The 23242-nt window shown below is 38.8% G+C and overlaps 3 protein-coding genes across 6 annotated transcripts in view; 2 read left to right on the top strand and 1 right to left on the bottom strand.

Moving 5' to 3' along the window:
* Window positions 1-4551, bottom strand: part of LOC104962550 (periphilin-1-like) — a 21706-nt gene extending 17155 nt beyond the window's left edge. The window contains exons 1-5 of one of the 2 annotated variants that reach the window (XM_010791004.1): window positions 4379-4551; window positions 3745-3798; window positions 2875-2948; window positions 2269-2502; window positions 1739-1800 (exon numbers count right to left, since the gene is read on the bottom strand). In XM_010791004.1, the coding sequence (XP_010789306.1) occupies window positions 1739-1800; window positions 2269-2502; window positions 2875-2948; window position 3745 (371 nt within the window). In that variant the 5' untranslated portion in view covers window positions 3746-3798; window positions 4379-4551. The remainder of the gene's footprint in view (window positions 1-1738; window positions 1801-2268; window positions 2503-2874; window positions 2949-3744; window positions 3799-4378) is intronic. The other variant, XM_010791005.1, reaches the window with a different exon arrangement.
* A 520-nt stretch (window positions 4552-5071) lies between these two features.
* yaf2 (YY1 associated factor 2) lies at window positions 5072-9867 on the top strand. Of its 2 annotated transcripts, none has more exons than XM_010791003.1 (4): window positions 5072-5228; window positions 5514-5639; window positions 8642-8794; window positions 8920-9867. In XM_010791003.1, the coding sequence occupies exons 1-4, from the start codon at window positions 5203-5205 to the stop codon at window positions 9158-9160; spliced, it is 546 nt and encodes a 181-aa protein (XP_010789305.1). In that variant the 5' UTR covers window positions 5072-5202; the 3' UTR covers window positions 9161-9867. The 2 variants fall into 2 exon arrangements, with proteins under 2 accessions (XP_010789305.1, XP_010789304.1); XM_010791002.1 differs by lacking the exon at window positions 5072-5228 and adding an exon at window positions 5241-5405.
* Window positions 9868-11230: 1363 nt separating this feature from the next.
* Window positions 11231-18936, top strand: LOC104962548 (glucoside xylosyltransferase 1-like). Of its 2 annotated transcripts, XM_010790999.1 has the most exons (8): window positions 11231-11597; window positions 12144-12236; window positions 12795-12978; window positions 13266-13397; window positions 13483-13734; window positions 14018-14141; window positions 14603-14775; window positions 17860-18936. In XM_010790999.1, exons 1-8 carry the CDS (start codon window positions 11383-11385, stop codon window positions 18019-18021), a joined length of 1335 nt encoding a protein of 444 aa, XP_010789301.1. In that variant the 5' UTR covers window positions 11231-11382; the 3' UTR covers window positions 18022-18936. The 2 variants fall into 2 exon arrangements, with proteins under 2 accessions (XP_010789301.1, XP_010789303.1); XM_010791001.1 differs by lacking the exon at window positions 12144-12236.
* Window positions 18937-23242: the final 4306 nt, after the last annotated feature.

Here is a 23242-nt window from a genome sequence, read left to right as displayed (position 1 = left end):
ATTTCGACTTGTTTTCCTTATTTCCAGGCTTGTAGCTTGTGCCCGAGCACGACCTTAAAGCCCAGAGGTATAAATGACCCAAAGGCACCTGGTTTTCATGACCTCTGCCTGAACTTAAGCCACATCTTAAACAAAGAGCAGGTCTAACCAGGCTTCAAACTTTTACGACTCGTGGTCTGTTTGGCAAATGGCAGGCTGAGTCCTGGCTACTTCAAACACTGACTTGCCATCTATGCAGTTCAAAACTAACATCAAAAGGTTACAGATAGAGACAAAAAAGTGATTAACTTAATTTTGAAAAAAACAACAGTTCTATAGAGAGTAAATCAAGCATTTATCAGACATTCTTCCCCCGGATATTACACGTATATTGAAGCCGAGATGGCAGTCAATACACTAAGGAATGACCCGAAATAAGCAATAACTTGGTAGGGCATCCAGCGAGGCTACAACGAGATAAAACAAACTAATAATGACATCTGATAATAATATGGTATTGTTTCCTTATAATATACACAAAGAAAACCAGTTGGCTAGTTTTAATTTTTTTTTTTTAAACTGGAATTAAAAAGGACAGGAAAAAGAAGGCAATGATTAATTTGGCATTTGCAAAAACTTTATTATGCTCTTGTACTTCTTGTCTTTATTCCACACCCCTAGTTGTATAGTGGCACGGTAAGGGGCTACTTGTAGCTACAGAGTATACGCAGGTGGCCACAAAAACGAAACCACCACTCCCCATGACAGTGACCCTTGCTTTGGATAAATAAATAAATGAGGATCCTACAGACAGACTCCCTGTCTTACTGTCTGAGAAATATTATGTTTTCTGACGCAGCTGCAGGAGAAGCTATAGCATAATCTTTTGCGAAACTAAAACACTGCTGGTATACCGTTTTTTTTTTTAAATGATGGAGCATTATTACATGTGTGCTGTTAAAGGAGGGTTAAGGTTTGTGCCAGTGTGTCGAGTCTGTCTTAAAACAATAGTCAGGTACCCATACATACAGTAAAACAGTCATCAAAATACAAATAGATTTTAGGGTAAATTGGAACTTGAACATATCTAATTTAAATGAGCCGTACGATGCTCAGAATATCTAAGATGTGTGTGTGGGTGTTTGACTGAAGAGGGAGTGGTCCAGCTGTTTTTTCTCTCGGGTGGGGTTGTTTGGTGGAGTGAGTAGACACTAGTGCTCTTTGTCCCCTCTCTAGCCTGGTGTGACTCCTGGAGAGGGGAGCTTCGTAAAGTGTTGGTATGTTAAAGTGGCCGAGGCGAGAAGAGTGTCTGTTGATGGAACTGCTTGGCTTGGATACTCTGTGAAAGCTCTTCAACTTATCTCAACAGCAGTGTGGTCACAGATAATTAAAAGTCTTTCCTTAATATATTTCCAAAAGCTATCATTTTATGCCAAGGTATTTTCCAAAGCAATATTTTGTTATAATACATGTGATATTCTTAAGTATTTGGTTGAATGTTAAAGTAATCATTTTTAAAGTTAAATGTACTTTCATAAGCTTGGTTGACCCAGTTTTTTCCTAATATAACATGCAACTCACACACCTTGTTGTGTATCAAGCTAATATACTCACCTTTCAAAAGACGGAACCATGCTTCCACCTTGTGGACAGTTTGATGCATTACATTAAGAATTAAATGAAGACGTTGACCATCTGACTAAACAGCATGTGACAAATTAAAAATAAAATATTAAAATAATTGTAAGATGTTATTTACCTTGAGGCTAACTGATGCCTTAAATCATCTCTGTCATAGGGCTGTTGGGAATAATGGCCCTCCTAAAAAAACAAATATCACATTTAAAACAAACTTAAAGGGTCCCTATGAAAGCATTTGTGGAAGCAGGTCACTATCGTGTTTATCTTGAAAATGCGAAGGAGGATGTATATCCATGTTAGCATGCAAGTTACTTAGTAAACCTTCATGTTAAGTGGTATCTGACGATTACACTGATCAGCAATAAGCATAAATACATTATTAGGCAATAGGCACTAATGCCCAAATACAGTACATGCTACAATGCGCCATCAAAGCAGTGAAAAAGATGTGTGCTCGTTAACATGGATGTTAAAAACGCTTAAAACATTTTTTTTTAATCCACTTTAAAAAGGTTATAAGACGTGTAAAAGAAAAAGGACATTTGGTTTTTGTGAGTAATATTGAATGTCAAAATAACTTTGTTAAAACCTGAAACAAAAAACAGATGTAATTCTTTAAACCTTTAAACCATACCAACTTTTACTTACATTTCTTGGAGGTGAGGCATTTCTGCGATAATGGTTGTTGTTTGAATTATTATCAAAATATCGACGATCATTCGGTGGGTAACCGTCATGGCCTTGAAATTCTCTTGAGTCCTGGTAATTCCGAGGACCATCATTCCACATTGAAAAATTTGAACTTTTAGAACCATAGTTCACATTTGTCCGAGGCATGGAGTTCCCCTTTTCCACAATATTGACAACTCGATGGACTGTCACCTGAAATAAAACAATAGTTTATATTACATCAAATATATCCGCTCTTTAAGCATGCTTGCAAGTACCTATGTTTCAAACCAGAAATGAACCTATTCCTAAGATGCCAATTAATGTTGCATTGTGCAAAATTTGATTAAAAAGAGCAGAAAAACAGCATTTAAAGATCAGGATGCAACAACAATATCCCCCAAATATAGAGGGACCAACAAAAGAAGAAAGGTAAATTAATACTGAATACTACCATAAATAAATGTCATGGTCATAAAAAGCTAAACACATGATTGCGATGTAAATACAGTAAACTAAATCAGTTCTCTGCACTTATTAGTTCAATTAATACATTTGGATACAGAAAACAACATCTCCCCTTACCTCTCTCGAATCCGCTCCTAAAATGCACTCTTCATATTTCTCTCTAAGTGGATTTCGGCCATTGCGAAATGCCACTGCAAAGGAAAAAAAAGTGTTTGTCCATCAGTCAGATCATTAGTTCAAACTTCAGCTATCAAGTAAAGTATGTTATTTAATAAATATGCAGTGAAAAATGTGGCTTCGTCATCACAAAATCCTGTTTTTTTTTCTTAGGCTTGGCATAGATAGTTATTCATATTTAGAATGCATTGTCAGGAAGTATTTTTTAACCAAGGTGAGGACTCATATCATCAGCTTGAGTCTGCATAAGACACAGAGTGGTCAATTTTTGTGATGCTCATCTCATGTTCATTTCACTAAATGGTTTCCACACTAAAAGTCCATATTGCAAATAGGTTTCCTGAGATTCTGACTGGCTGTAATTACTGGGGAAATTATCCTACATCAAACCAGAAGAAAAAAGGTGAAGAAGCCGGGGTCTGCAGACATAGATGATAATTAATTGATCGTCCCAAGCATTGTCATCTTAAGACACTGGAAAGTGTGCAAAGTGAAAAGCCTAACACTGGTAGGCTTATATTAACTTGCTCAGGTATGTATACTTGACATTTCCACATGTTGAGAAAAGTGGTACAGCCCAGTTTTAGGTGGCAGTCTCTCTAAAAGACCATTTATTACATTGATATTCTATTTTGTTTGTATTTACCAGTACTATGTTATCTGTTTATTGTGTTGCACCTTTGGAGCAGCCTGTGACCTAACATTTTCATTGACATATCTACACTGTAGCTATGTAAGAATGAAAATAAAAGCCTTGAATCTTGCTATGCTTGTAACACATGCAAAGTGCTGTTTTGTTTTTGTACTTACTGATTTGGTCTGCTGTCTGGTATTCACAATATGTCACAGTAGAGAATGATGGACCTTGAAGAAGGGAAAGGGTAGAGTGTTATTAAGCTGGTATATTTGTTTTGAACATATAACCAAACACACACACACACACACACACACACACACACACACACACACACACACACACACACACACACACACACACACACACACACACACACACACACACACACACACACGATAACATCAAACCCACTTCCACTTCTCCAACACAACGATAATTCTACCAAAGCCTTCTGACATTCACTTTGCATCAAGTAACACCCTTCTTTCAAATAGTTGATGTATTACAGTGTATGTATACTTAAATGGCATCTGCTGGGGACAACGTTACAACAATTCACCACTACACACTATCTTTTAAAGTAAAGATAAAATAAGTGTGATCCAAACATCGAAATTCCGATAGGGGAAGTGGACATCATTAGACACCGCATAATAAAGCAATTGCAGCGAGTGATTGAGATGGTTTAACTAACTGAAATGCATGTCCTGTATCACGAAGCTCCACAGAATTAAAGTAGCACTGTTCGAGCACAGATGTAGCTGATAGCATCACAGCACAAGAGGAAATCGCTAAAAGATCACCCACCTGTTAATGATCGTAATACTCCTGGTCACCAAAGTACGTTTTACATAATTATCCTATTGGTAAAAAAAAAATTAATCTTAATAAGTTACCCGACAATCGAATTGTTTTCTTCTTGGATCTGCAAAGGAGAACCCAAACAAACCCCTAGCATGGACGCTCTTCTTTGCTGAATGACCACTTCCGGAAAACAGTGCGCTGCTGCCTTCTGGTGGCGACCGGTGGTAATGTGTCTAACTATGGCTGCTCAGTGAATAAAGTAAAATCAAAAGTACAAAATGTTCATTAAAAATGTAGAGTATAAAGGCAAGGGTTTAAAGTAAATATAATCTAATACCCTTCATGCAAGCACAATTATTATGCATTACCTTTTCACCATGTTCTTACATTGTGTTTACCTAGTAGTTTTGTGTACATAACACGCATAAAAATGTATTAGAACAAAATGTAGGACTTTGTTTTAAAAATAAAAAACATATTAAGTCAACTCCTCAAACATAAAAAGTCCACAGATCTCTGTTAATATGCCATTTTATTGAACATAAAAGTAATACATAGTATTATTTTACTTCCCCATTCCTCAATGGAACATGTCTACGTCCGCACGCTCTCATTTTACCATGAACAATTTGACAAAGCGCCCTTCATCAATGTTGTGTCACATTTATTACAGCGTCTGTTGTGATTACATTAACTGTGATTGGGTGAACCGGCGTCACGTGACTGTCCTCGACAGGAGTTTCTACGACATCTGAGTAGCAGCTAAATGCGTTTTTTCACCTGTAACATTGACGTGTTTTAACTCCCGTGAGTCGAAGTTACGTAAGATGGGAGACAAGAAGAGCCCCACAAGGTAAAACTGCTGCTAGTGTCTTTAGATGAAGACTTTATCGGGCCGTTTGAGGGCAGAAAGCTCGGTCAATGGATGAAGCTGCTTTACTGAAGTGCTCATGGCGGATGGCTGCTGGTTTGGTATGGGGGAAAACTGCCTGTGTGAACTGAAAGCTCCCCTTTTCTCTGTGACTGACTTGTGAGCAGAAAATAACTTTAGAGTCGTGTATTTCTTGTTTCGGTAATCTTTGTCTTTCTTTGAAAATGTGACGTTATCACAGTGTTTTTGTTTTGTTTTTGTTTGAAGGCCAAAGCGGCAACCTAAGCCCTCCGCAGATGACAATTACTGGGACTGTAGCGTCTGCACGTTCAAGAACACCGCTGAGGAGTTCAAGTGCATGATTTGTGATGTGCGGAAGGGGACGTCCACTCGGTAAGAATAACTCTGGCAGTCTGGCTTTGTATTTTTGCAACAATCAGAGCAATGCAAAACTACTTTAATGCATGATTTAAAAAAAAAAAAAAAATACAATCAGCTATCTAACATCCATGCATAAATGTTATCTGTATAAAGGGTTTAATGCTCAGTGTTTGTTGAAAAGGGAGATAGATAGAGGTTGATTGAACTTTATGGAAACAATTGTATGTAGTTTTGGGTTATGGCCTTATGTCTTTAGCATTTTGTGGGGGATGTTTTAGCAATTTTTACAACTTCTTAATGAAAACCAAAATAAACAAAGAATGCAGAGTTTCCACGATATAGTTATATTCCTGTTAGTGGCAAGACATCTATTTAAACTTTAAAATGTAGAACTTTGTGTGGGTGAAAATGCAGAAAATACAGCTCAACACAACCAAAGATATAGATTTTGGATGTCTTGTCAAAATTGACAGTTGTTGCAAAGAATTGTACTCAGGACCTCAGTATTTTACCATGATTTGTGTGCTGTTAAATTGTATTGCATTATCCTGAGATGTTATTATTATCTTGTCCACACTATTTATGTCATTCGGGGGAGGGTAGACTACTTAAAAATAACGCATTGTAATCGACAGCATCACAATCCCCAGCCTCCAAAATGACAATCAACACCTCTTTAAAAACACAACCAAACTTATAAACATTAATAAATGTATGGTTTATTTTAGGCATGTTGTAGACTAAATTAGTTTAAGCTAGACGATCCAATGAACAGGCAGCATATTGAAACATTTACATATCCCTACATCACACATAAAATGTAAAGCCGATGGTCACACTCGCAGGAACACTTAGACACAATTGTAAAGGTGGTAAAATGAAGAGGAAATGTATCTCATGCCTTTAAACACTTACATTTTCATAATGTTCTTAAAACAGTTGTACGGTGCCATTTTGATGTTATTATTTATATTGCTCATACTGACCATGAAGAGATTCCGTCCTTTTACTTAAATACATGGGGGGCAATATCCACAGTCCTAGTTCTGTGCCGAAATGTATTCCAAGGTAATATTCTTTCAGCAGTATGAGTTAATCAAATCAAGGGAGTATCTTCAAGGTTATTGTCCTTTTTAGTGTGAAAATCCCTCTTAATATTACAATTACCTCAGCTACAGCTCTGTTTCTCCAAACACTGTTAGAAGTAACAGAAAGCAGGTGTTTTGTACTTTTAATTTGAAAGATACACACTTGATTTGACAAATGTAGATGTAAATGGTAAGGTAGCTGAATCCACATATTAACTTCATGCGAAATTGTGTATGCATTTTAACCCAAAATGAGTGCTGTGAATGTTGTCCCCCATCAATTACATCCAAATAGCATTAGCAAGGAATCTTTTCACTTTTGACTTGAAAGAATGATAACAGAAAGCAAAATATGCTTAAAAGTGTATACAGTGGGGCAAAAAAGTATTTAGTCAGCCACCAATTGTGCAAGTTCTCCCACTTAAAAAGATGAGAGAGGCCTGTAATTTTCATCCTAGGTACACTTCAACTATGAGAGACAGAATGGGGGGAAAGAATCCAGGAAATCACATTGTAGGATTTTTAATGAATGAATTGGTAAATTCCTCTGTAAAATAAGTATTTGGTCACCTACAAACAAATAAGATTTCTGGCTCTCACAGACCTGTAACTTCTTCTTTAAGAGCCTCCTCTGTCCTCCACTTGTTAACTGTATTAATGGCACCTGTTTGAACTCGTTATCAGTATAAAAGACACCTGTCCACAACCTCAAACAGTCACACTCCAAACTCCACTATGGCCAAGACCAAAGAGCTGTCAAAGGACACCAGAAACAAAATTGTAGACCTGCACCAGGCTGGGAAGACTGAATCTGCAATAGGTAAGCAGCTTGGTGTGAAGAAATCAACTGTGGGAGCAATTATTAGAAAATGGAAGACATACAAGACCACTGATAATCTCCCTCGATCTGGGGCTCCACGCAAGATCTCACCCCGTGGGGTCAAAATGATCACAAGAACGGTGAGCAAAAATCCCAGAACCACGCGGGGGGACCTAGTCAATGACCTGCAGAGAGCTGGGACCAAAGTAACAAAGGCTACCATCAGTAACACACTACGCCGCCAGGGACTCAAATCCTGCAGTGCCAGACGTGTCCCCCTGCTTAAGCCGGTACATGTCCAGGCCCGTCTGAAGTTTGCTAGAGAGCATTTAGATGATCCAGAAGAGGATTGGGAGAATGTCATATGGTCAGATGAAACCAAAATAGAACTTTTTGGTAAAAACTCAACTAGACGTGTTTGGAGGAGAAAGAATGCTGAGTTGCATCCAAAGAACACCATACCTACTGTGAAACATGGGGGTGGAAACATCATGCTTTGGGGCTGTTTTTCTGCAAAGGGACCAGGACGACTGATCCGTGTAAAGGAAAGAATGAATGGGGCCATGTATTGTGAGATTTTGAGTGACAACCTCCTTCCATCAGCAAGGGCATTGAAGATGAAACGTGGCTGGGTCTTTCAGCTTGACAATGATCCCAAACACACCGCTCGGGTAACGAAGGAGTGGCTTCGTATGAAGCATTTCAAGGTCCTGGAGTGGCCTAGCCAGTCTCCAGATCTCAACCCCATAGAAAATCTTTGGAGGGAGTTGAAAGTCCGTGTTGCCCAGCGACAGCCCCAAAACATCACTGCTCTATAGGAGATCTGCATGGAGGAATGGGCCAAAATACCAGCAACAGTGTGTGAAAACCTTGTGAAGAATTACAGAAAACGTTTGACCTCTGTCATTGCCAACAAAGGGTATATAACAAAGTATTGAGATGAACTTTTGTTATTGACCAAATACTTATTTTGCCCCACTGTATATGGGTACCTGATTACTGTTCAGACTTTAAAACCATTGTTAACAGTACACTATATATTTTTTTTAAGTTAAAACATATATGAATGTAACCATATTGCCAATATATATTTGTTTCTCTTTCAGAAAACCACGGCCTGTTTCTCAGCTGGTCACACAGCAAGCAAATCAGCAGTTTGCATCACCCACACTCCCCAAAAAGGAGAAAAAAGAAAAATCAGAGAAAGCCAAGAGTGATAAAGACCCAACACTGAAAAAGAAAAGCCATAAAAAAACGAGGTAATTTATTTTTAAAGGAAATAGTCAAATGGCTCATCTTAATAATCAGTGGTCTTTGCAACTGAGATATTTGTAATCCTCCAAAAACGTTTAAAAATTGTTTTTTGTATCTTTTTCCACACCAGGCCCCGGTTAAAAAACATCGACAGGAGCAGCGCCCAGCATCTAGAAGTCACAGTTGGAGACTTGACTGTAATAATCACAGACTTTAAGGAGAAAGCCAAACCCACGCCAACTTCAACAGGTGCTGCCTTAGCAGACCAACACAGTCAAAGTGGCTCCAGCTCTGATAACACTGAACGGGGGGTGTCCCGATGCTCTTCGCCCCACAGGGAAGCCTCACCGGTTAACGGAGAGACTCACTAACCTTCACACACCCCATTCTTCTGCACTCTCAACAGCCTCGAGCAGAGATTACAATTCAACATGCACGTTTTTTCGTTAAATACTTTAAATGCAAATATGATAGCATTCACTTCTGACGCTGTATTTTTCACTGCCATTCCACGATGATAAAGAATTCAGGAGGTGGGACGTGTGCTGTATGCTCAACTCAAAGAACTGTTGCAGCATGATGAACGGAGAAAAGGAACGGTAGCATTAAATCCTGGATGTCATTTGAACTGTGCCAAGTGTTACTTCAGCATCACACTGAGCTGGTTGTTGCTGCACAGAATAAATTATGCATTGTGAAAGAAAATATAAAATGTAATCTCAGAATTGTAGTTTATTTTTGAATTTTGTTATCGTAATTTGCACTTAATGGCATCCAATGTTCATGATAACATTTGTTAGCATTAATTCCTCTGTTTAATTTTCAGTAAATCATTACACTGTTGGTTACTGGCCTGATCCAGCTCCAGTTTATGCCATTGGATGCAATACTTTTTTTACTGTCTAACATTTGAGTTCAAATATTGAATAAGTATGCTTCTCGTTCACTTGGTAGAGCTAAGCATGATGTAATCTATAGCAGTGGTTCCCCACCTGGGGGGCGCGCCCCCCTTGGGGGGGCGCCAAAGATCGCAGGGGGGGTGCCAGGCCTCAGATGATTTGAGGCCAAATATCGTATTTAGACTTTTTTTAATTTATTTTTGTTTACATATAATTTTAAAGCAATACATGATTTTCACTAAAAGCATTGTCTCTACATTACAATCAAATATAAAAAAATAATTGATTAATTAATTTGAATAATAATTCAAGTTAGTAGCTATTAAAGGCATAAAAAAGACAGAAATGTATAATTCTTTCTTTAATAGAAATATTTCTTCTGCCCGTAAAGTGTCCAAACCAGGCTTTTCTGGATAATTTCTGGCGCATTTTTAAAACAGTCATTGTCCATGCCGGTTTCAGTTGGATTATTTGTCACAGTTGCTCCGATCAGATCGGTCTCCTCAGGAGTCATTTGGGGGGGTTCTTGGGAAAAAAGGTTGGGAACCACTGATCTATAGAATGGTTTATATTGTAAAATACTGTTAAATAAAATAAGTTCTAGATACTTGTATGTTATTATTTCAAGATGTTCTCCCTGCTACAATTGTTTTTTTTTAAAAATCATTTGTAAAACATTTGGATTTCTTTAAATGTTGCTTTACTGAAACTGAACTATTGACCTCAATAATTTGCTTTAGTGTCTCCATAATTAATGGATGGAAGTATTGAATTTGTTAACCTTTTTCACAGATTTACCGATATGTTCCATAAAGGCGAGAAATGAAAAATCAATGGACTTGGTATTTAACTTGTGTAGGCAGTTCAGGTCAATTAATGAGTTGCACCCACTTCACCATACTGTTTGTGTGAGTTATAATTATCTTTCATCATGTTCTTCAAACTGTGTCTTGAGAGGAAGGCCCTTGACAGAAATTATGAAAAGCAACTCATTTTATTTCTCACAGAATGTATATAAATAAAACCCTAAGATATTTGAGTATTTATACCAGATACTCTATACTTTACATTAGGCTTTCAGGTTAAATGTGAACATTTATTTGACAGCCAGGCATTTTCCATATTATTTTCCTTGTGACAAAATATGTGATCACTAATAAAACATGCATTGTTATAGGTTAAACAACCTAACTGCTCCAACATTCAACTGATGTCAACAAATCAGTAGTTCAGTACTCCAATGATACTTTTACTTTTGAAGACATAATGATACAACTGTTCTTTCATCCATAGACTGTATAACTCAGCAATAGTCAAAACTGTCAGTCGAATTAAAACGTGCATGTCAAGCTCACTAATATAATGGTAACCGAACAGAACGTTTGACAGGATCATAATTAACATTGTATATGCACCGAGCTCTAAGCATGGATGTACTAATTCCTAGTTACATGGCTGTCTACTGTACACCTGCTGTTCGCACACTGTAACATAACTGACAGATGACTGATCAAACGCCAAACACGTGTACCATATGTGGGTGGGGCGGAAAACTGTAAACACCGACCGTGCTCTTCGGTTTAGCTTATAGCTTCTGACTTGATTTATGATTAATTAGTTACCTGGTAGCACCTCAGATTGTAGCTAAAAATCCACAAAAATGTTCCGTTAGAGCATGCAAATTGAAACGCAAAATGCGATGCTATCTTCAGGCATTTCTCCTGTGCATGGTCTTCATTTTCTTTTCACTGGTGTATGTGTTCAACCAGCTAGCCTCCACCTTGGAGGACAGCGATGGCTGGGGCCTAAAAGAGCAGGGGATACCCGGCGGGCGCAGTCATGACGACGGCCACCTTCTCAGGAAAAGGCCAGGACTAGCAGGCCGAGACCATGAAGAAGGGCTTGACAGGTAGCTTAGCTAGCTAATCACTTAGCATTAATGAAGTGCATTAGTGAGCGCATAATAGAGCTATTAGTTAGCTTTAGCTACATTTGCACTTGGAATAAAGTTAGCGTGACTATAACCGAAATCATATGGTTACAATTACAAAGTTGAAAAGACTTCTAAATCTGACGTTAAGTCGTAAAAACTGGTTAGCAATTTAGCCTTAGCTGGATACATTGGAAATATAGCACGCGTACTCATCATGCTATTTTATAACTACGGTCTATAGCAGCGGTATGTGTTGACAATGTCTGTCTTGTATCTGAAATCTACCACCAGTTAGCTAGTTAGATAAGTGATTATCCTCTAACATTACTTGCAATTGCTAGCTAATTGATTGTATCCATCATTAGCTTTTTGCTGGATTTATAGAACGGCTACCTGTTAAACAATTAAACGTAGGTAGGAGGTAGATCTAATCCTATTATATACTGTCTATGATCTCATCCCAAAGTATGTTTGATTAATGTATCATTAAGGAAACAAAATATCATGTTTTCATTCTGTCAGGTGTAAATCATTGTCAGTTTCTTACTGGAATCCATATTGGAGACTGCCTGCTGATGTGTGTGGAGTGAACTGCTTATTGGAATCATCTCTTAGGTATGACTGGTTTTGAGCACCTCTTTAAAAAGCTTCCATTAGATTCTTTATAATTCGTAGACTTTAACTAACAACGTTCCCCTCCTTCCTAGGTACACATTTCAGAGTAAACACTGGGCCTATTGCTGCAATCAAAACTAGTAATGAGCTATAAGTCATAAATACAAGGAGTTGAGAGATCCAACATGCTGACAACCGAGTCCCTGACTACAATTGTCCATCATAGTTATGTATGTGGCCTTGCCATTTTATGACATATTGACAGAGATATGATTGAATATTGGCAGAGTGTTCTTTGAAATGTGTGCTAGTAGTAGTAATTAGTCGTTTACAAGGAGTGCTTGATGGCAACTAAAAGCACTGGCGATAGTCCTCATGTGAAGCCCTTCATTAAACAAAATGACATTTCCAATCCTACAGGGCTGAACAACAGTCAGCTGAGCCTGGTGATATCTACATTAGTTGTTCTCTCTCCTGCACCTGTCAGTGTAGCCATGCTGTTGTATGTACAAGTTGGGGTTGAGGATGACTGTTTTTTTTGTGTGTCTTGGTTCTTAGAGAGAGGTCCAGCTCTCCAGGAAAGCATCATAGTGATGAGAGAAGTCACGTGGCTGTGGTGGCCTGTGGCACCAGGTTAGAGGAGACTCTCACCATGTTGAAGTCTGCTGTTATCTTAAGCAAAAAGCCACTGCACTTTTACATCTTTGCTGAGGATGATCTACATGAGCCCTTCAAAAATGCTGTGAGTATCTTTTCCAAAAACAACACCAGAACTTTCATGTACTTTTGTATTAATTTTCAGATTTTTACAAAGTAATAGCAATAGCCCAGATATATCTAAATCTGTCTCAACAATGTCTTAAGCCTTTGTCTTCTGGTGTAAAGAGAAGCACACTAAAGCATTATTGCAACCATTACTTTTTGGCATAAAAGCAAAACCCTTTTTATCAAGATAACTAGTTAAGTACATGTTTTAAATGGGAATATTTGTCGATTACAATCTTTCTTTGTGCATATCTTTTCTTAAAGCTGGACTCCTGGCCCAGGACAGCTCAGACCAAGTTTAACTTCACCATCTACCCTATCACTTTTCCTGAGGAGAATGCAAAGGAGTGGAAGAAGCTCTTCAAACCTTGTGCCTCTCAGAGACTCTTCCTGCCTGTACATCTAAGCTAATCCTTCATGCTTATAACTATTACCCATTTGCTAAATGTTTTCACAAATGTTTTTCTGGTCTGTTTTCCAGCTGATCCTGAAGGAGGTGGATTCTTTGCTCTATGTGGACACGGATATCATTTTTTTGCAGCCAGTAGAGGATATCTGGGCTCTTCTTTCTCAGTTCGATTCCAGTCACTTAGCTGCCATGGCTCCGGAGCACGAGGAGCCACGCATCGGATGGTACAACCGTTTTGCCCGACACCCTTACTATGGCAAGACAGGCATCAACTCAGGAGTCATGCTCATGAACATGACGCGCCTCAGGGAGAAATCTTTTAAGGTAGGTGTAGATTTTTGGCTACTGTCAGCTTTTGCCATGTGCTGTTGCCAATGTATTGTACCAGTATTTGGAGTAATATGCTGTTTTTATCCAGTCATATTAAATCAACACTTTTACATACAGTTATCATTGAAGGGTCTGGGGATATTTGAAATGTAGACATTGAAAAATAGAATACTAAAGGGGTCTTTAGCTTCAGCTGAACAACCAAGATTGACCAGCAGAGGTCACTCTTGTTGTTCCTTTGTAAACCATCACAATAAGCATGTATTTTTACTTCTAGAATGACATGACAACAGTTCCACTGAAGTGGGAGGAAATTCTGATGCCCCTTCTCCAGAAGTATAAACTCAATATCACTTGGGGTGACCAGGATCTTCTTAACATCATCTTTCACCATAACCCAGGTTTGTGCAATTACATATAAAACATTATTTCTAGTCATGAAAGTTATGTTGTTTCAGGAAACAAACAAGTCTTTACTTAAGTGTGTTGTTTTGGATATTTAAATTGAAATATACAAGTATATGTGAGGGTTTATAATAGGCTCTAATTGGATAAACCCAGTTTAAACAAATCATTCAGTTATCTCTGTATGGGCCACAGGTTTGACTCCCTGCTGTACTCGTTCTCAGAGCCTCCTTATTTCCAGTTGAAACACCAACAATACTAATAATAATAATTTTCTTAGTTATGTTCTCTGTATTTTATATGTTTGTGTTATGTGTAACGTTGCTGCCTTCTTGGCCAGGTCAGCATTGTAAATGAGATTTTATCTCAATGCTTTTTATCTGGTTAAATAAAGGAAAGAAGAAAAGAAGAATTCACAGTCCTCATCAATAAAATAAAGTTCTCCTACTTTTTACAGAAAGCCTCTATTTGTTCCCCTGCCAGTGGAACTACCGTCCAGACCACTGTATCTATGGCAGCAACTGTCAACAGGCTGATCAAGAAGGTGTCTTCATTCTCCATGGTAACAGGGGAGTTTACCATAATGAAAAGCAGCCTGCATTTCGAGCCGTCTATGAGGCCATCCAAAAGGTAGATACGGCCTCTCTGAGCCCCTACAGTAAATGACACAACTTGTGGTTTCTTATTTGTTAACAATCTCCACATTTTGCAAAGGATTCCTGACTTTGAGTATGTGTTTCCTTCCAACTGTTAATTGGATAACATATTGTAAAGTGAGGTAATGTTAGAAATCAAGGCTTTGTTTGTTCCAGGGGAAACGATCATTTTTATAGACTTTCTTTCTGGTGCCTCTTTCTTTTTTAGAGGGCAGTTGTGTTGACCAGACTATTTGGAAAACCATTTTCTTGTCATTAAATTATCGATAGACACTCCAGGCCATTGCTTTGCTCTCATAGATGCTTCCGTCCACCAATGCTTAATCAATAGCCTGTTAAACATTTCCGTCCTCCTTTCTTTTCTCTCCCAAGCCAGAGAAATCTGCCCCCCNCCCCCCCCCCTTTGGCCATCTGGAATGCTTGCTTTACATGTTGTCAGCTAAAACACTAAAATTCATGAAGTGAAGAAACTTGTCAGCTAGCACAACTGTGTTGCTCATTGATGGGCTATGGCACACAGAGGTAAGCTATATGAGAATTGGGACCCACAGACAATTCTTATTAGCAGGAGGAATTCTTTAATTTGTTGACAATTAGAAAAATATAGAATCACCACACTCATCCTTTAATATCTTCCTCTTGGGTGTGTGCGTTGGCCGGATTTCACTATGAACAGCTGGTGGGTTGTGGCTTCTTCTTAACGCCTTCTGTACTCTAAACACTTTTTAGCATCCTAAGGTTTGTATGACACCCTACATTTCTGATGTTTTTAAAAACAAGCCAGAAAAAAGTATGAAATCTCTCAAATCTAGTATGGGTTTCAGCTTTTGGAGCTTAAAAGTCCACGGTTCATTCATCATCAATAAGCTATAGCAAGTCGGCTGAAGAGCTCTCTCACTGCGGGGCGCCTCTCCTTCGATCTGCTCAAGTTGATTTCAGCACACCGGTCAACATGCAGGCAGTAATCGGGGGAGTAGGGGAAGCTTCATTAGCCGGTCTCCATCCATTACCGCCACAGGCTCAACCTGGCCACTATCAGTGCGGGCAATGTTCTCAGCCATTAAGTAAACGAGCGGGCTTCATTATGGGGCATTCGGCCCTCATGCCTCCATCAGTCTCTCCGACAGCACAAACAAGCATACGGCATCCCAGACGGCACAAACCAGAATGCACCTGATTTCAGGAGGCGGAGGAGTGCTGTGTTTTGCCATAAGTAATCATAATCCACTTCCTGTATTAAGTAGATAAATGTAAGATTCAGGGCTTTGTTGTATCATTATGAGAGAAGAAGGCCTAACTGAAGAGCGTTTCATCCTCTGTTGTTACATTTTGAAGCTTTTATCAGTGCTTCCTGTTGCTCCAGCTCCTCAGGCCCCCTCCCACTTTGTTCCCACTCAGTCCTTTGAGGACAGCTTCCTAAAGCCTGGAGCAGGCAATTCTGGAGGAAACTCTCATTTCCATCTCACCAAGAGCTCCTTAGTCAGCCCCGCTCCCACGGCCGGCTCGCCCAGCCAGCAGAGGAGCGCGCAATAAAGGGCACAGCCATTACGCAGCCAAGCCCACAGAAGAGTTGTAAACATTTTAGTGCTGATGCTAGTTTGAGACATCATGATGGCTGGGTGGACAACGCACCAGCAGCATCCACATAAAAATCGATAGGAGGCTGTTAATGGTGCTTTATTGCCTGCTGCAGTATATGAAAGATATAATAAAGTGTGAAAGCTTGGAGTTACCTAATGCTTGGCCAAACTGGAATCAAATGAGATGCGGTAAAATAGTGATTTTCTTATTTACTAGAGCAGTAAAAGAAGGGTGTACCTCGATACAAAAAGAAACCCTGCATTCTTATTTACATTCTCTATGTGACAAAAGCCTTAGCTGCTTATATTAACTAGCTGAAGAGATGGAAGTTTTATCTTTGCTCTTCACTTGGGGACAAAAAAAAGCATCCAACAATGAAGCAGATCTGGAATGCTGCAGCTGTAGTAACCACCAGCAATGTTACGCCTTACTGAGCCCATTCTTACAGCGTGTGGCGATAGATATTCATCATCCCATCACACTCTGAATTGACGGTTATGAAACAAATGCAGAATGTCATTGTCTTGAAGTGACAGTGATAAATGTGGCACTTAATTTGTGTGATTTGAACACAGTTCTTATTGTCCCATCATGGCTGTTACAGCATGCAACAGTTGTAAACATAAAAAAAACTTATTTCTGTTTGTTTGTTTTTTAAAGCATGTTTTGAGTCTTTCTTAAATCATGTGTCGTGAGAGAACACATTACTCCAGTTCTAGCCGATCTGCACTGGCTTCCTGTTTCTTTTAGGATTGATTTTAAGGTCCTCCTCCTGACATATAAGGTCCTTAATGGGAAAGGTCCAAGTTACATTATGAACTCCCTTGTAAGCTACAAGCCATCAAGAACACTGCGATCCTCTGCTGCTGGTTTTTTTACAAGTTCCAGAAAATAGTGGTAAAAAGACGTTTGGTGACGCAGCTTTCATTAACTATTCCCCAAAGCTGTGGAACCAAATACCTGTCGGCATCCGGGAAGCCAACTTGGTGGAAATCTTGAAAAATAATAATATCATTTAGCCTTTTAGGAAGCAAACTCCTGCTCTATGCTGCACTTACTCAATGTATTGCGATGCATTTTAACCTGTGACCTGATTGTGTGTTGAATTTGCACTTTCCTCCTTTTAATGCACAATTTAATTGCTTTACCTTTAATCTAATTGTATTTTATATATATGTCTACTCTATGCAATTTTTTGTTTGTTTTAATGTCTTTTACTGGTATCTGTATTCTGTGTGATATACATTTTCTGTGACATGTCTATGTGAAGCACTTTGGACTGCGCTTGTTGTATGAAAGGTGCTATACAAATAAAGATTATTATTATTATTATTATTATTATGTCAGGAGCAGGAAAAGAGCTGACGTTGAAGACACATAGCAGTGGATTTAGAAATCTGTAATGCAATAGTAAAACATGTATAGTAAGATCTGAAATTAGACATCTAATACCTGCTCATGTTTCTCTTCGTCCCAGTACCCATTTGGTGAGAACATGGAGACCTCACTGCTTCAGCCTCTGGAAGCGTCACTTCTGACCACCACAAACTCGTACTGTGGAAGAGCCAGTCACCTGTTTACAAAGAAGTTAAAACAGAGCATCCTGTCTGTTCAACAAGAAGTCACGCAGAGAAGATGAACAGGACATCACTCCAATATCATTGATATCCTCATCAGTGTCTCTGGAAGTAGAGGCTTGGATGTAAGACAGTCCTGTGGAGACATTGAGCTGCATGACAAACAGACTCAGGTCAAGACTGAACCATCATGCATTGCATTTACAAACTGCACATCAAGACTGGAAATGGGTTAGGGTATTCTGTGATACAGGTTATATTTATTTTATTCTTAAATGAAGCCAATGATGGTACATATCTGTCCAATTACAAATGCTTTCCTGCCTTGGTGGAAAATGCACTGACACTTTGGAGAAAGAACCAACAATCATTTTGTACAATTGTGTTATATCTTTGGGGAAATTGCAGCAGATACTTTTAGTTAGAGTATTTTATCAGATTTGTTTTAATATAAGTTTGCATACAGCCTTTCGTCACTGCAGTATATCATGGATAAGGGTTGTCGTTTTTGAAGGTACTTAATAGTTACACTTGAGTCTTCCTTTTTGTTTTAACAAAACAAATACTTGTTAAGAATACATGTATACATTATATTCAGTATTTATTAGTGTTGGACATCTGTGACAGGAAGCACTTTGGATGTTTAAAACCTTTACATGAGGCTATCATTCAAGATACTCTGGTAGGAATGATTGTACAATTATTATACTGTACATTGTATTAGCAATTAAGTCGTTTTGTTTTACTTTACCTATGTGAACATATTTTACTATGGCTGGTACAATGACATAGCGAGCAGTTTGTTTTCAATCAAGCCAGCAGGTCACAGACTAGCTAATAATTGCACTATTGATATTAGAAAATTGAGGATTGTATCAACACAAAATAATATGTGAATTTAACATATTACCGAAAAGCCAGCATTGATATTCAAGTGTATATATAAAATGAATGGGGAATAAATATTTTATTATAAAGTATTTTCAATGTTGTTTGTGATGCATATGTCAAAAATATTGTAGCATTAAGGTTAAATTGGGAAAAGTTGTACCATTTAAAAATTATGATGGAGCTTTAAATATGGTTTGGAATGTTCTTTTGTTGCTTTAAAGGTCCCATGTCATGCTTTTCCGGTTATTACCCGTCCCCTTGTGTGTTATGTAGCTTTTTATGCATGTAAACGGTCTGCAAAGTCACAAACCCTCAAAGTACACCCTGTAGCGAGTAAAACTCTTAACACAGAAAATACCTGTCTATGCTGCCCCAGAACGCCTCGTTGGAGATTTCTCTTTTTCCATTTTTTTGACGTAACGTAAGTGACGTAACAACGACCCAATGGACCAATCCATGGAGCTCCTCACACACACACTTTCAGCAGCGAAACTGTGACGCGCTGGGGAGGGGTGCTAGTGGAGCCTCGCAGCGGCGAAGCTGTGGCGCGCTTACACTGTAGGTGCGCCGTGTTTGGGGGTGCGGGTGCTAGTGGAGACTCGCAGATGGGGGTGCTGCAGCCCCCTCAGCACCCTCCCCCCCCCTTCCCGTGGCCATGGTGCTCAGGATGTTTCGCGATGTCTCGCAGACCCCACGCAGCAACCAGGAGACGACACCACTAATCCAGCTCACACTGTCCGCTCTTCACAGCAGCGAGCCCCGCAACGTCCCGCCAACACGGCACCCAGACCCCACGCAGCATTCTCATCTGTTTGTCATTACTGGTGTCATTTTCTGGTTGCTAACGCCATTGTAACACATAATCACTGATGTTCCGCTGTAACGGTGGTGGACACATCAGAACAGAGTGGGCGAGCTGACCAATCAGAGCACAGTGGGCTCATAGGGAGGGGGGGGGGGGCAGGAGCTCCAACAAGCCGTTTAGGACAGAGAGAATACACATACTATACAGAGATGCTGTATGAGAAACCAATGTGAGTTTGGAAAATTGAACAATGTAAATATATTCTAGTAGACCTCAACAATGGAATTATGATCAGTAGGAATGGCCAGGACATGGGACCTTTAAGAGTAAATATACAGTCATTAGGGCAATACGTCCATATCCAGATTAGAGTGTTTCAAAAAAAGGAAAACATTACAAGAATAAAGTATTTGTAATGTGGTAAAGTCATTCTGGTTCAATTAAATGATTTGACAGAGATTCCTTTAGGTTACATTTTCTTATGAAGACTTTTGCACCAGCCATCATAAACACTTTAATATGTAATTGTTTCCCACTCAATGAACACAGAGATAAAGCATGAGCCATATCATAAAAGGAAGAGGCAAGCTAAAAATAAGAAACGAATGTGTGAGTGTGAGGACTTCAGAAAGTGTTGTTAGATGGTCGAAAAGGAGCTGATTTGTCTGGGTCAGTACCCTCTGGCTCTTCATTTCACAGGCAGATTGACAGACGTGACTGGAATAGGCAATTGATGTGCATGATGAATTTAAAATGGTCTCTTTTCTAAGAAGCTGTTAGATATACAGTATATCCTGTTTCTTCCTAAGAGATTACAAAGTGTGCAGTGAGCAGGGGGAAAAAACAATTTCAGTACTTTAAGAATTACCGCTTCTGAAGATATCTAAAGCTTGATTTTAAATGTGAATACAGTAGAAACCAGCATTAATTTATAAAGATTTGCATATATTAAGATTTGCAACAATCACTGTGTGTTGTTTTGTAAGCTAATGAGCAATAGCAAAGTCGTAAGGAAAGTTGGCTCTGATTCTAATTTTTAATGGAGAATCTCTTGGAAAATAGCTTGTAGTACTACTTCACTTGCTTTTAACAGTGTCTTAAAAGGGTTAGGGAGAGCATGTGTTGGTTTGTTATGTGCATACAAAAAAGCCATACAGATAAAACACAAGTTCGATTGATTTCCTCAAGAGGTCATTATGCATTTGCAGAGAAATGCTCAACTATATTATTGAATAGCTCAAGCCCAGCCCTTATTAAGATGTATGTTTACAATTCAATATGACGCATATTCCGTTTTTAGGGGGGAAGGCTAATGCTGCTCCTGCCTGGTTTCACTCCCCCTGAGCATAATGGTGATTGAGGTTCTTCCTCTCTCGGTCTAACAGGAACTGCCAATGGATTATTCATGTTATTGCTCGCACCACTTGGCCTCCGTAATGTTTAATAGCAAATTAAAGCCCAGGCATAAATTAAAACAGTCCGAGGCAAATGGCCTAACACAGAGTGAAAATAGTCACAAAGTAAAGATTATGCAATATTAGGCAGTCATCAAAATCCTCTTTATATTCGGAAAATATGGAGCTTATGTGTCCAACAATTATCTGCAGTTTTTAAGAGGACAGCATTTTACCGATCGCAGAGTGCACTCACAAACAACGCATTCATAAATCAGAAGGTAGTGTCCACGGAGACTGTGTGCAGACCATACACAGTATTCTACCAAAGGTCAATATTAAAAATGAAAACTTTTAATACACAATAAGATATCACTGTTTAAGTCGATGTGACAAACAGTTGCCAGTAGGTTACAATCCAGCAGGTTTAATTAGGACAATTCATTCAGAATGTTTCTGATTACTTTCTTTGGATAATTGTATTTCTGTGGTATATTTATTTTTGGGATACAATATTGTTTGTGTATGTTCTGGCTTGAGGTAATGCTTTTTCTAGTTATGGTTGCATACAAGGTTACAGCAAAATCTGAAGTCACTGATAGAGGAATAAAAACATAAGATAAATGAGCTTCGTTGTTGTACTTTAGCCAAAGCTAGTACATGCCTTTAAACCAAACACATGTGGTAAAAGAGGCCTGTGCTCGAAAGTAGGGTGATGATTTAGTGTGTTTCAGACATTAAGAAGGGCTTCATACTTACAGTACCCTCTCAATATGTTTTGTGGGCTGTCAGGAAGACGAATAAAAGCACTACTGAGGCTTTCAATATCTGGCATGACACAGGATTTCCTCGTTGAGCGTAGCCTGCCTCTAAAAAACGGCTGATCTTCAATCTGCTCCTTTTTGCATGACAGTACTTCTGAGTGAAGATGAGGCTTCAGTTAGTCAAGACATAAACCTGACAATGTATCTTGTCAGTTTGATACCTCAACAAACCAGAGTGGGAATGAAAGGATATAAGTCTACAGTATGTTGTTGAATAGACCAGGTAAAACAAATCTGTTTTCCTGTTGTGCATCTATCTCTCTGCTCTATCTTTCCTGCTGCAGAAGGATATCATTTAACTGGTGAACATTTTGATCAATAGTACATTTGCCAGCACTGCTGAGACAGGTATTTGGAGCTTATATGTCAGGGGTTAAAACAATTAATGTAATTTAGCGTTGGGCATTAGCCATGCATGCATCCTTCAATAAGTGAATTTGCCACTGTAAGCAAAACAAGATGAAAAGTATGCATATGGGAATGAAGTCTCCAGTTTAATGCCTGGCGTCCAAAAATATAGATATCATCTTGTCACTGTACACCTATTAAAAGATTTGTCCTTATTTCAGCTCAACGTGGAACAAGATTAAGAGTACACAGCTGCGCTTGGCACAGCAAAGGTCTGAGGTAGCAAAATAGTAATGCTAACGTGCAGCTGTGATGTTTATTATGGTAACATATATTACATTTTAAAATAATATATTTATTTTAGCTGAATCTTTGGTCTAAACTTAAGTGACTTTTAATACGTTTCTAATTAGCACTTAAACTAAAAGTACATATATTTTTTTGTATTTTGAAAATGAAAGTTTGACCTGTTAATGACACTAGACCATATTCATCCTGAATATCTGGACTACATTTTAGTAGAATCCCCCCAATAGTTATTGATCATGTCTTTCTAAAGCTGGGAAACATGATTGCTTCCAAATGTTTATGGTAATCCACTCTGCAGTTATTAGATATTTCAGTGTGTAATTACTTTAAGTGGTGTACCGACTGACAGTCAGACTGACATTGCCGTCATCACATCCACGTGTTAGCTACCTAAGAAAGGTCATTTGTGGATCTTCTCTAAACCTGCATTTGAAATATCATTCCAGAAAATAATTTGAATCTCTTCCTCAAAGGTAAACTAGATTAATGACACACTGTCTCACAGCTACACTGTGTGGATCAATGTTTAAACAAATAATCCATACCCCGGGCACCCGCGGGTGGCTGCTCCTCTCTTCTGGCTCAACAGTCATAAACAACAGCTCAAAGAGCTTCCACATTGACCCCAGGGGCTCTCGCCTCCGCTGCCATCCCATCCAAGATAGCATGGCATGTTTTATAGATGCATAACATTCAAACACACAAAAATAAG

This window comes from Notothenia coriiceps, unplaced genomic scaffold, assembly GCF_000735185.1.
Source record: "Notothenia coriiceps isolate Sejong01 unplaced genomic scaffold, NC01 NC01_scaffold00034936, whole genome shotgun sequence".
Classification (NCBI taxonomy): domain Eukaryota; kingdom Metazoa; phylum Chordata; class Actinopteri; order Perciformes; family Nototheniidae; genus Notothenia; species Notothenia coriiceps.
The sequence above is the reverse complement of the archived record's forward strand: the minus strand, read 5'-3'. Positions and strand labels throughout refer to the sequence as shown.